This window comes from Heliangelus exortis, chromosome 1, assembly GCF_036169615.1.
Source record: "Heliangelus exortis chromosome 1, bHelExo1.hap1, whole genome shotgun sequence".
Lineage (NCBI taxonomy): Eukaryota > Metazoa > Chordata > Aves > Apodiformes > Trochilidae > Heliangelus > Heliangelus exortis.
The window spans coordinates 164,003,601-164,017,565 of record NC_092422.1 but is presented as its reverse complement, the minus strand read 5'-3'; the positions used below and the strand labels follow the sequence as shown (position 1 = coordinate 164,017,565).

Genomic DNA, 13,965 nt, shown 5'->3' with positions numbered 1-13,965 from the left:
TGTGCTTTAAGCTACTTTTTATGAACACTCCTTAGTAATGACTCAAGGTAAAAAAGCAGAAAAGCATCCAATGTTAGGAAATTGCAATCCAATACCATGTAATTTAAACCTGCCATTGCCTCTCCTGTACTAAATGACATACAGATGGGTAGCTCTGTTCCCTCTACTTTGGGAACACAATTGGTCTTTTTATGAGTGCATATACATTACTAGCAAAAAATATTTTCGTCTGGACTGTTTATTTCTAATTGTATCATATTTTAATTACTGTCATAATTAAGAGTGCTCTTTGCATGCTGTATTTTGTCAGGTAATTTCTGCAAGCAATTATCAAAGCTATTTGGATATTTGGTGATTTCTGTTACTATTCAGGGAGTTTTCATTCTCAAAAGCAACCTTATTGTTATTTTTCCTTCCCTGATGTGATGTGAATTTCGGCACTATACAAATGTTGTTTTACAGTAATCCTTATATACTCCTTGGATTTTCTGTGTGAACTAAGCAAAACATAAGATGGAATTTTTCAAAGGAGGATTTCAATAGCAACTCTAATTTTTAAAAGTTAATTGTTGAACCTCATACAGCTTTGTGCATAAAGAAATTACTTGCTCCTCAGGGCTCCTATTTTAGTACTTCAACACTGAAAAAATACAATGATTAATGTTTTAAAATTAAAAGGAGGAGATTGGAACTGGAAGTTAAATCAACCAAATTCTAAAGATGTAGAATTGCTTTTCAGCTGTTTTAAAGGGTAATGAAATTGTTGGATGTTGTGGCTGAACATCATATGCCCATTACCGTAAGTCTCCAATATAGATGTCTTGTAAAGAACATTTCAGCTGAAGTTTGGGGTTTTTGGTTCGTTGGTTGGTTTGGGGTTTGTTTTTTGGTTTTTTTTTTTTTTTTTGCTTTGTTTTAGGTTTTTTGCAGATTTTTTTTTTTAAGTTTGAGGAAACGCTACTTTCTTGACAATGATTGTGTGCGCAATAGTTTATTGTATAATACACCAAAGGGCTTTGGCTGTAGCACACTGTCACTGCTCCAGTGGAATCACCTGGCTCTTAAGCAAAATTCTTATTTAAACTTGGATTTGAAGAAATAATCAGCTGCAGCTCAGCTGAGCCATTCTTCATGCATTAGGGACCAGTCTGGTCATTGACAAGTGAATGCAGAAGCTATGCTGTGGCCGTCTGCCAAAGCAATTATTCAGGATTTAAGCTAAAAAGGCTCCTTCTCCCATATCCTCTCCCTTTGCAGGGTCATGTAGGGATAAGAAGGACTGTAAGGTGGCCTTTTCCCAGGAGGAGCTGAGGAAGCGGCTGACACCCTTGCAGTACCACGTCACTCAGGAGAAGGGGACTGAAAGGTAAGGCAAGATGAAGGAAAAGCGGTCCTCAAAGCACAGGCATCTTTCTTTTCTCCCCTTCCTCTTGCTGGTGCTTCCTCACCTTCCCCGGCAAGTTTTGTTTTGCTGTTTTGTTTTGTTTTTTATTACCCAGGATTTCTGCACTTGTTTACTAACCCGTACAAATTAACACCACTGCTAAGACAAGCATCTGCAGCACGGGGGCGGGGGCCGGGGGTCTTGTGTGTGACTTTTAATGAACACTGTATGTCTTATAAAGTCACCGGGCACATGTTTAGAGTCTGTTTTTAGTTTACTACAAAATGTGTGGAAGTAATAGCAGTTTAGGTACACTTTTTTTTGGAAGACATCACAGTAAGCAGGGCCATGAGGAAAATGGCCCCACGCCAAGAGGCTGGAGTTTTGAAGGTGGCCATTGTAAGTATAGACGTTTTGGCTGCAGAAAGAAGGTAGCATAATTTAGTTCTTTTCCACCCCACTCCGATTTCTTTTTTTGAAGCACATGTGGAGAAGGTATTTATTGGCTCATTTGTGGTTGGAATGTCAAAAATTTTCAATAACTGCCCTCACATGGCTTTAGTCACTGGAAGCCAGCCCCAACTCTTGGAGGAGGGGGGGGAAAAAAAAAATAAAAGGACTCACTTCCAAGGCTGTTTTTAGCGAGTAAAGTCTCTCTCTCAGCTGATTTCCAGCATGAAGGTAACTTGCCAAGGCCTAGCCTTTTTTTGTTGTCCAATTTGTACCACTGAGCTTGGCGTAAGTCCCCGACTTCACCTCTGCTCCAAACGCACTAATGATGTAACTGCTCGCGTTCAGTCATGACCCGAAAGGGCTCTCTGCTGCACGTGGGGTCCCAGGTGAACTGGCACCGCGTTCCGGTGGCCCAGTTGGCAGAGGGAGGACGGTCCCCCTCTCTGCCCTGGTCCCCATCATCCCCCTGCCCCAGCTCCAGAGGGGCAGGGGGATGTTGGCCTCTGCCGGGAGGCCTGGCTTCCCCCCCGGCCCTCCCTGCTCTTGTGTATGGGACCAACAACGTGATTTAATGCACACAAACAATCGGAGATTAGGTCATTCTTAAAAATCCTGTTTATAAAAAAAAAAAATAAAAAAAAATAAAAAAAATTGGACCTCATAAAAAGGGTGAAAGGATAATAAAAACAAGCTGCCGAGCACATAGGCTTTTTGTTGGGCTGGCGCAGCTGATTTGTATTAGATGAGTGACCTCCTAGCCTTTTAGATTGTTAACTTAGAAAAATATTCCCTTAAAGCTGTAATATTGCTTTTCTACTGAAAATATAAGGCTCACACAGCTTGAAATCGTGGACCAATTATTTCATTTTCAGCCACGATGCCTCTGTGGCCCTGGCAGCCCGTGGCGGCCTGACCCAGCGGCAGCACCCACGCACGCGCCTCTCGCCTCAGCCTGGGCAGTGGGGCCGCCACCTTTCCTCTTGACAAGCCTCGAGAAGTACAGTGGGTTGAGCTACACGTCACACAATCCCTGTTCACAAAAACTCCCGTTTCACTAGCCAAACACGGGGAGATTTCAGTTTTCCCCCTTCTGATGGTGTTGTTCTTCTGTCCTTTGGGCCTTTGGACGAGTCACTTCCTCCCACACGATGCGTGACACCTGAGGCACCCTCATGAGGACATTCCTCTTTTCCTGTGCCTGCTTTATTCGCTGCTTGTAATAAAAAACAACTGCCAACTTTTAAATTGTGGGGTTTTTTTCTAACACTTATTCTAAAGCCTTAGCTTTAAGGTCAGGGAACACATCAATTTACACTTCCATTATTTATTGTTAAAATGTAGTGTTGTTTTTTTTCCCAGTGCCTTTGAGGGGGAGTACACACATCATAAAGCTCAAGGAATATACAAATGTGTTGTCTGTGGAACTCCTTTGTTCAAGTGAGTATCCTAAGTATAGTTGTCAAATTTCTGTCTCTTTGTGTTGTGTTCCCGCATAATCTTGTGTGTCTTCCAGTAATCTGACAGTAAAGATTAAAAAATTTAGTAAATAAGTAAGATAACATTGTGGTAAAGCAAGTAATTGACTATAAAAAGTAGTAATTCTTTTTTCTTCTCTTACTCTTATACAATCATGCCAAGGAATTGTAACACAGTCTTTCACCACAGTGCTATATATGGGTTTTGGCTCTTATCATTACTCACAGGGAGCTTTAAGATCTGAATGCCAGGTGGTGATGCTGCTGGAGCATTGTCTCCGATAATGGAGAAAAAAAAAAAGATGCTTTTTTAGAATTCAAGAAGTTAAGAAAACAAGACCCAGGAAAACTGCATTACTTACTGAGTTTTCATGCATCACAATTAGCATGCATGGAGAGCTGAGTTAGGAACTGAGGCACGGATTAAAAAAAGAAATAACTCTAGTGTCTTCCATGAAAAATACTCTTTAGGAGTACTGTAGGAATTACAGCTATAAGTTTGGTTCTAGAAGCAGTTCTGGTTGAATTCTCTCAATCACTGCATTGTTCTGTATGGATTCTGTTGTTGTTTATCTGTTTTTTACTGATTACTGGCTGCTTGTGTTCGTTCTGATGAAGGCTGTGATTTTTTTGCTTGTTTTTCCCTCAGCTCACTCTGACTCAGACTTCTCACTTGAAGAGTTACCTTTACAGCAGCATGAAGCAGGATAGTGCTAATGATAGAATCGTGTCAGTAATAGGCTACAAAGGAAAATAAAATTGACTTAGCAGATGGGGCAGCGATAGTTGTTCTCAAGAGACTGTCTGTAAAGATGAAAGAAGCACTTTATCTCTGTTATGCTTGAATCTTCATTCCTTATGTTAGGAGGATCACCTGCAGAAACTGTAGTAAAAAATGTGAATCTTTGGGTTGGAAAACAGATCCTTATGAACTCAGCCAATGCAGTATTCTCATCTCCTGTGTTACTCTGGTGCTTGGCTTGAGGGTACAGAGTGAGGATTTGAAAACTCTGCCATGTAGACATTTCCCTGCTTGCTGTTGCTAAATATTTAAGGGGAAGTCCTTTCTCTGTTGAACTGAATTATAATTTGACAAGTGAATGGAGTCAGAACTTCACTTTCTGCCTTCAAGACTGGCTTTCATTCTGTCTTCTGCTGGAGAAAGAGTAGGGTCTGTAGGGTGAGATTTGGTCATCAGTAGTTCACATAAATGAAGATGAATTGGTTTCCAGTTGCCTTCACAATGCATTTAATATGGGGAAAAATGCAGTATGAGATTTACCTGTGATTATCTCAAGTGCACAGTATGTTTTGGCTTAGTCTTGATATTTTTGAGTTAATGAGTTGGATTTCTGTGTGAAATGAGCTATATGGCAACGTTTCTGTTTTTAGATTCTCTTTGAGACTCCCCATGGATTTTATGGACGAGAGAGAGGGAAAGAGGGAAATTGTTTTTGTATCTTTAATAAATCCCAGGCCAGTGGGCGACTGAAGAAAATCACCTTGCTGATTGTGTCCCAAGGCTGGGCTGACTTTAGCCCAGTCTCCCCAAAGTCTTTGTGTTGCTTTGTGAGCACTTGCCACCTCTGGTCTGCACCAAATTCAGCCAGTTTTTCTGAAGTGGATGGCAAGGGTGGGGTAGGGCTCATAGGGGTCCATCTTGTTTTCTATACTGCTCCCAAAATATCAGTATATAATGTCTTACTCAACTTAAGAAGATAATTCCCTGTATCTTGGTGACTGTTTCAGCCCAGATAGCTAAAAGGCTGGGAAGGAAACACAAGAGAATGCAAAATGTGTTCTATTTACTAATTTTTCCTGAGAGTGTAAGTTGCCAAAGTATTTCCTTGGGAGTAAGGTGGTAGTACAATCCAGATTCCACTGCCGCATTTAAAAGGCAGGTCGGTTTAGTGGTGAGTTTTGGGTTATTTTTTGGTTGTTTTTCTTTCCTAATTTCCAGATAGTAATCTGAAACTTGCATTTCCATTTGTTTCTCATTGGGTGTCCATTAATATTTTTTCTTTGTGTGCTTGTAATCTGTAAATATATATATTTGGGCTATCGACCTGTCAGTTTAGCCAGGAAAGAGACTGGAGCTTCAACAGTAATACTAACAAACTTCAACTTTTAACATTTCTGATTTACGTTGTTTCATTACCATGTGACACACAAGGTCAGGGAACACATGAATTTACACTTCAGATAAAAGACCTGGGTTTTGGTCCGTCTTTAAAACAGAACTCTGTCTCTATCACAGGGAAGATAAAAGAAACCATTAGGAATTTAACATCTCTTCATGTACCTACTTGTACTGGTGTTAGAAGAAACCTCCCAAACTTTATGGAGAACATGCTTACCTTTTTCCACAATCAAAGGTGCCTCACACATAAAATCCATAATCATGTTGTTGAATCTAATTATTCAGTCCCTGAACTTTCACATCAGACATCTCCTACATTGCAGTACAGCTGCCTAAAGAAAGCAATAAATGAGAGAAACAATAAATGAATCTCAAGAACCTCCTTTTTCTGCAAGCCAGCCTTTATGTGGTTGTGTTTTACACTTACTCCGATCCAGCTGCAGGCTAAAAGAAGCACTAAAAAGAAGCAGCCCTGCTCCCCCCCCCTTTCTCTAGACAGCCTCTGCTGCTGCAAGGTTCTGTATTTCTTTATCAGTTCACAGAGCATCACCTGCACCACTTAGAAGCTCAATATTTTCTAGTGGCCGAGTGTATTTGCAAGATTGCACTCTAATTTTTCAAGGCAACTCACAGTGCCATAGGAGAGGATTTATTCCGTATTGGACACCATCCTGTCCTTTACCATCTGTAGGACTGTGTGGGAAAGGTGTGGTATAGATGGGAGCTGGGAAGCCTGGGAGAATGACTTCCTTTTAAAGAAAGAAATATTATTGTTTTGTCAGTTTCCAATTGTTAGGGCCAAGGAATGAATTGCCAAGGCTTCATAAATCACCCATTACAGCCTTTATTGCTTCCTGCATGGAATTCTTGGTAATGGTGCTAGCTCTTCTGAACACGTGCAAGGGAACTGTGTCAGGTCTTCTCAACATCTCTCAGACATCCAAAAGCAAATCATGAAAAAAGCAGATTGCAATATTGCACTGCCATTAGCTTTGTACCACTCTTGTCTTCACAACATGAGGGAAGATTTCAGTCACCAGGCTAGATCTATACAAGGAATTTCTTTGCCCCAGTGCTGAGTGCTTAATTAATGATCTTTAGGCTTTCTTAATAGTTTTTATATTCTTTGAGCAGGACAAATGATAATTCAGCACTGGCTGTCTGTCTGTCTAGGAGAGCCATATGAACCAACTGCCATAGCATCTCTAATCACTTCTAATAGAACTGCTTAAGCAACTTCATCTGCTCTGACTGACTCTTAGTTTTCTCACAAAACTTGTAATTTCCTATGATGAAAGCAACAGTTTCTGTTTAAATTTTTTTTTTCAGTAAGTTAGCTCTTGCTAATGTAGGAATCAGTCAGCAGGCAGGATTACCAAACAATCCTCATCAAAACTCAGATCTTTAATAGATCTCATGTAGCTCCAAAAAGCTTGAAGATCTTAAAACATGCAAGAACTTCTGCAGGTTGTTTTTTTTTTTTTGCCCCCTAGAAAAGGCTAGTGGAATTAATCAATGAAGTTGTTATCATTGAGCATTGATATCCTTAATCAGGTTTTGGTTGAAACCAGCCTCTTCTTCAGGTCTGCCATGTCACTCCTGGATGACAAAGTCTTATGCACTCTGAAGTGCTTCACCAAAAATGAAGATAGAAAAGTGCTTGCCTTCCTCAAAGCCATCTAGAATCTGGAGTTTTCATCTACCTCTGATGGATGATCATCAGTATGAATGCATTATTAACTTCAGTCTCTTCACTAAAATGAATGCAGCCCATGGCATCTTCCACATCTGAGAACACCTGAATATTGAACCCACCTCTAATCCTACCTGAATGCTGAAAACGTGCTAAGCTGTGTACACCTTTTCACAGTTGTAGCATGGGGCCATTGCTGGAGCTTGACCTGGTGATTACTGATTTCTGCAATGATTTGGAACAGGACTTTATCCCCCTGGTCCTCAAGAGATCCTCTGAGCAAGAGCAGCACAATTCTGCCCATGGGTGGAGCTGCTGGGAGGCTCTTGGGGAATGGCTCTGCTCCCTAGATGCTTGCCAAGTCTGCCTAGAGGAGCTGCAGTCACTATAGCAAATGATTCTGCACTCCTGACCATCTCCTGGGTGGTTTTTAATATCCTCTAACTGGCAGCTTCTTGCCTTGTGTTGAATGTTCATTTTACTACCCTCATATAAGCAATGAACTCTGTAAAGATTTTTATGTTAGGTATTAGGAGAGCAAGAGCAACTTTGGAAAATACAAACCACAATTTTTTTGCTCGATCCAGAAGCCACCTGGTCTTGTTTTTTCAGTAGATCAGCTCTATTGTACTGAGCTGGTTCCTGCCCACAAATGCAGTAAGGTGCTGCTTGAATTACTGCAGGCCAAGGTCACTGGCTGTGCAAGGAGCAGGTCAGATGAGACTGACAGCTACAGGCCAGTACAAACAGCAAACCTGAGGTTTCCTTTTGCTTGTGTTCTCCAAGTGTTACCATCTCCACCAATGAAAACAAGTACAGGAATATGGGGAGTCTCATAGTTTGCTAGGCAGAGAACATTTCAGCAAGTATCCTTTCCAAAAGGCAAGTATTGATGTAGATTTCCTAGGAGAAATGCTTTAAGATTCAAGAAAGAAGGAAAAGGGAACTTGAAATGCAATGTTTTAGATATTTCAAGATCTCGTTGAGACAAGCTTGTGAAATTGTTTTGATTTACTTATCGTGAGCGTGGCTGAACTGCAAATCCTTGAAGGTACTTAGAAATAAGAGGAAATACGTGCCAAGATTTCCATAATCCTAGAGATATGCATAGATAACTTCCACTGATTTTACTGAGCATGTAATTCATATTTTCCCTGTGGAATTTCAATGGATTCTTTAGAAACTTTGAAGTCTGATAAGTAATTTGCCTTGTTTGAAAATCAGACTGCTTTTTAATGACTATTTATCAGTCACCCTCCTTGGAGGAACTGATTTTCAGCTAGACTTAGCCTGCCTTATGCTTTACAATGTGTGTAATATTTGTAGCTCTCACATTAAAATAAACTCTGGACAGAACTCAGCCAGAGGCTACTCAATGACTAACATGATGTTAAAAGCTCTTTTTGAATTTGGCTTTTCATCAATATGCAGGGCAGAAATTGTCTCAGCATCCATCAGCAATGAACCAATCTTTTTTTCTAGGAAAGCACGATTATAAAAATACATCTTTAACCAGGCTTCTTAAGGAAGTAGGGCTTACAGCATCATGCTGTCTGTGTGTCAATCTTTTCCTAATAATAAAACTGTGTCATTTAATTTACTGGCCAATTTCAGCTAAATTTGGCAGGGGAGTAGCTATTGAACCTCAAAAATACTAAGTTCTTCAAACTTTCATGAAATCAGGAGAGGGATCACATTCAAGCCCTCTCTGAGGGGAGGCTTGAGCATAGAGTTCAACTATGTTATAAAATTATACCACATAATATTATTGCAAATAATATATGTATTATTGTATTATAACAGAGAATCCACATGAGGGTGGGAGAGAGAGGTATTATGAATATCCAGCTCTGAGAAGTACCTTTGAGTACTTTTGCCACCTTAAACACCACAGGATCTGTTCCCTGGCCACAATTCAGCAACAGTCCCAGCTTCTCTCCTTCTGCTGCCCAAAGAACTACTTGGTCCTTAGTGCTCAGGGGCTTCTCAAGTTCCTTGATGGTGCAGGTCTCATGAATTCCTAGATAGTTACATCAGCTATTATTTTTTACATTGGAATACTGCTGCATTTTTCTTCCTGGAATCTTGCCTTGTTATTTGGAGCCTGGGCTCATGAGTAAGATCAGTAACTGCCTCTAATAATCTTTTGCATTTCCAGAAGGGCTGTGTCCATACTTGAAAATAAAGTGGACAAGAGCATTTTCTCTGATCCCAAGGGCAAGTGAAAAAGACATGGCTTGTATTTGTTAGCCTAAGTTCCTGTCCTCTGAAGCAGAGCGACCTGGTTCATCCTTCTTGTGCAAAATGGTCCCTGGCCTGACCCTCCCCTGCAGCTTGCCCAGGTCCTGTGTAGGAGAGACTGCTGGTTCATATGAACATGATGCAGACCAGCACAGTGTCCAGGGACATAACTGAGGATTTCATAACTGAGCATTTCTATCCTGGCTTTTTTTAGCTCATTAGCAATGATGTAACCAAGAATGCTGATACTCCTACTCATTGTTTTCTGTACTATTGAGGGCAAACAGAAAAGAGAAAGGAATGATTTTATTCTGCTTAGTCACTTGGGGCAGGGCATTGGTTGGCTTGGGTTGCATCAGGAGCCTACCAGATCCTTGTCTCCTCAGCAAATTGCCCATGGAAAAATGGAATACAGTTCTTTGAAAATGAAGATGTACCAAACGTGCATGTATCATCTTTACAGCTGAAATAGATTTTTGTCCAATCAAAGTCCTTTTCAGAAGGAAGTATTATTTTTAATGTCTGCCCCTATCAGTTTTGAGTTGAGCATCCTTGAAGCAAAACCTGGCAAAGGAACAACTGGTATAAACTGATAATGCAAAGGTGGAAGAAAGCTGAGGGGAGTCAATGAAAAAACAAAAAGGATCAGAACTGCAGAGGCTTCATCAGGTGCTTTCTGACAGAGCTGTGTGACTTTCAAAGACTGTTCCCAATGCTGACCTTTAACAAAACATGAATAAACCCAATAGAGACTTCAAGAAGGATGAAAGGAATGGCAGTTGTAATGCAACAGAAGAGGTTCTGCAGTAGATCCTCTTTCCCCTCTCCTTGCCAAAAGCCACTTCACTGGCAAATAGCAGATCTGTGTTAGCTTCTGTTCTAGTGTGTCTGGTCATGCCACACTATGTGGCACTGAACAACTACACTTCATTTATACTTTGGAATTCAGTAGTTGAAAATTCACACTGCAACAACATGAGGATTCCATCCCTCTTTTTCAGTATTTGGCTTACGGTGCCTTTTGAAAGGAATAGGTTGAAATTCTGTGCCTCTCTGCAGTAAAAATAAAGTGATCATCATATATGTTTTTGTTTGTGTGTGATATAAATCTAGGATTTTGAAAGTATTTTGGCACCTTGTCCTTAGCTAAACCTTTCTAGTAGCTCACTATTTCCTTGCATATTGTGCATATTGTGTTGGTAGATGGGCTACTTGTCATTTGTATTGCCATGTGTTGTATGTCTTTGAGTCATATCACAGCTGGAAATGGGAAGCACTTTATATTTATCCTTTTTCTCTCGTGAGGCATATAGACTCCTTTCCATTCATGAATGATTCTTTGATTTTCAGAGGATTCCTGTGGGGCAAAAGTAGAGAGAATACGTACAAAAATAGAGAAAAATATTCTCTGTTTGTATTCCCTTGCTCTGTTGTTGTGAAAAATAATAAAAGACAGTTTGTAAAGTCAGCCTGGCTCTGTAAAGCACATCTTGTTTGGCAGGGCACTTAGGTTGGCTATCAGAATATGTGCAATGATAACAATGTTTGAAAAGTATGAGTCAGAGTGAATATTTCTGTGTGCAGCAGGACCTCCCTTTGGAAAATACTTTCAGCATTTAATTTTATCATATTTATTAGTCTTTTTTATTTGCATATTTTTAACACCTAGTGCAAGTAGTATATGGTACCTTTGTCTAGCATGCTGTCAAGAAAAAGGTGCAAACACTGGAAGGCCTAGGGGAAAGTTGCTGGTTCCATTGAGATTAGTGGGAGTGTTATCATTCCTTCAAGTATTCAAGGTTACTGTTTTCTATAAGAGTATTTCCCTCACATCTACTGGTTGTTGCTTATTTGCAATGCCAAAGATGCTTCATTGCTTTCCTCCCTTTTTTTCTGTGCCTTTCTAAGGCCCCTAACAATTTCTGTAATACTGTGTCCTAAATTCTGCACTATTTTTCCCAAGTTGATACACAGACTATAACGTAGGTGACCCTCCTCCTCTCAGTGGCTCCTTGCACTACCTCCCATGCTGTGTTTTTCTTTCATAGCTATTCTGCTGTTGCCAAAGTTCCATTCATTTATTGCCCTGTATCAGTTTCCTGATTTGTTGTCCAGTAATTTATGACTGTTTGGAGATTTGGTACTCATTACAGTGCCCAGTGACCCTTGTGACCCTCCTCCCCACATGCTCCCTGCCACCTTGGCCCCTGGGCCAATTTGTTGATGCTGCAAGTTGCAACACAAATGTCCATGCCAAGCCATGAAGGCTGAGAACCAGGGTCTTTGTTTTGAGGAACTGGTATCAAGTATCTAGAATTTAGGCAACGAGGAGCTGATTGTGCAGAGACACAAACTGGGAGTGCAAGATTTGTACGTGGCTATGTAGGTAGCAAGGGGTTGCTGGTACAGTTATGAGCAAGAAACAACAGTCTGGACAGATATAGTGCAGCTTGCAGAAAATAATGTAAATAAATTATTGATTAGGTGGTTTTACCTGGAACTCAGTGGAACTTGCCCTACTTACCAGCATCCACCTTCCCCAGGTGCATGGGGAGAACTTTATCCTACTGGAGGTAAATAGCAACCAAGATACACTGCCCTGCAGGAGCCTCTGCTGCTGCCCTGGGCAGGTGGTGGTGGTGGCAGATATATTAGCAACATACTTTCTTTGGTCAGTGCTTTTGGTGGTAGTTTATAAATACTAATTAGGAAGCTAAGTTGTGGGGTTTTTTCCCTCCATCTTTTCCCCCCTCCCTCCCCTTAGAGTTCTATTTAAGACATGAAAGATGGTGAACACTGGGGAAGGTGGAGAATGAGCAGGAAGGGAGAAGGGAGTTGTTGCCTTTCTGATGTTTTAACTATAACTAACAATGTGAACATATTCATTTTTTAATATCATGATTGATATAATATTTGTTTGCTGTAGCACAGATCTTTGGTACAGGATTACAATACCAATGATAAAAAATATATAGAGTACATGGAAAATACCTCTACACGTACCTGCATGTACAAGCTGATAAAATAAAAGAAGAAAAGAAGAAAATGAATCTACAGTTTGTTCTGGAGCTTCTGTTGTTTATTTTTGGAAAAAAAAATAAATAAAAAGGACTGTAACTTCTCAAAATAGAGTCCCTCCCTGATGCAATGTAAAAGGATCCAACATTGTATTTCCTCCTTAGAATTTCTGGGGAAATGCATTTTGCTGCCAACGTAACATCCTTTAACAGGTCTCCTGCTGGTCAGCCCCTGTGTCCTGCTGTGACAACCATGGCCATGCGTACAACTGATTGTTAGTGAGCAATATAAATCTGATTGGAACATGCCTGTTAATTGGTTTGAGAGCTCGAGGTGGATATAGACAATGCTGCCTTATAGCAGATTGTCAAGATAGGCCTAGTCATAGGGTTAATTCTGCTTGACAGCACATCAGCAGCATCTTGAGAGTAATTACTCAACTTAAGTTTTCCCACAGTGGAATTCAGATCTTCAAAGGCTTCTACATTTACAAGTATTATTAACCTATATCTGAAACATGATGTTCCCACAAGGGCTAATTTTTTCTTCCTTTTATTAAATATACAGGTTATAGGGTTCATTTGCTAAGTGCTAAGCCCTTAGAAGAAAACAGTACTTGTTAGAGAGAGAAAAATCTGCAGTGCACGACCAAAGCTAATGGTGCATAATGCACACATCATTGTCTTTTTGCAAAGACTTTAAAACAAGTTAAAACTTAGGTCTGGATCCCTTCCTCTCTCCCTTTCTCCCACCCCCTGCTTTGCACTTTTAAGAAAATCAAACCACTTATTTCTGTGTGCAGAGTGAGTAAATTGAACACACACACAAACAAAACCCTCCTAGGATGTTGTACAATTAAGTACAGATCACTGGATACAATACATATGACATTAATGAAACAGTATCTGCTTAAAAAATAGATTGGAAACATTCATGAATAAATTAAATATTCTTAATGGCTTTTCAAAAAATGAAAATTAATAAAAGCAATATTTATTTCATAGGAACAACTGTGTTCCAGGATTCACAACATATAATTTAATCCTGATTTAAATTTATCATCTATTTTGTGATTTGTCTTTTAAAATACCTTCTTTGTAAACTGACATTATAAAAAATGCCAAAATGATAAAGCTAATTATTATTTGGGTTCAGATGCTGTTAAATGCAGTAAGTATTAACATGCAGAGGTAGACTGTCTTGTTAAAACTTGTATTTGCTGGGGGATCAGTCTGACAAATGTGTTTTTATGACATAAAGCAATTCTTGTAAGTTATGGTCTTTTTATTTTCTTTTGCAGGTCAGAAACAAAGTTTGACTCCAATTCAGGTATGTTTAGATTTACAGGGTTTTGCTGAATGTACACTATTCAGGTTAATCTCAAAAGAGTAGTTTATCAGTTCAAGTTCAGTTTAGTTTTAAACATACTGGGGTAGGTCAGTCTTAAAAAGGATCTTCATTTCTCACCCTCTCAAAACAGCATTATTACTCTGAAACATTGGGTTTCATTCCTTTCATTAAGTCCTGTTTCTTTATATTTTCCCAAAAGATGATCAGGAAG

The 13,965-nt window shown here is 39.8% G+C and overlaps 1 protein-coding gene across 1 annotated transcript in view; it reads left to right on the top strand.

Moving 5' to 3' along the window:
* The window catches only part of MSRB3 (methionine sulfoxide reductase B3), an 84,276-nt gene that overhangs the window by 33,265 nt on the left and 37,046 nt on the right, over positions 1–13,965 (top strand). The window contains 3 exon segments of the mRNA XM_071733473.1: positions 1,258–1,366; positions 3,197–3,274; positions 13,705–13,733. Of these exon segments, the coding sequence (XP_071589574.1) occupies positions 1,258–1,366; positions 3,197–3,274; positions 13,705–13,733 (216 nt within the window).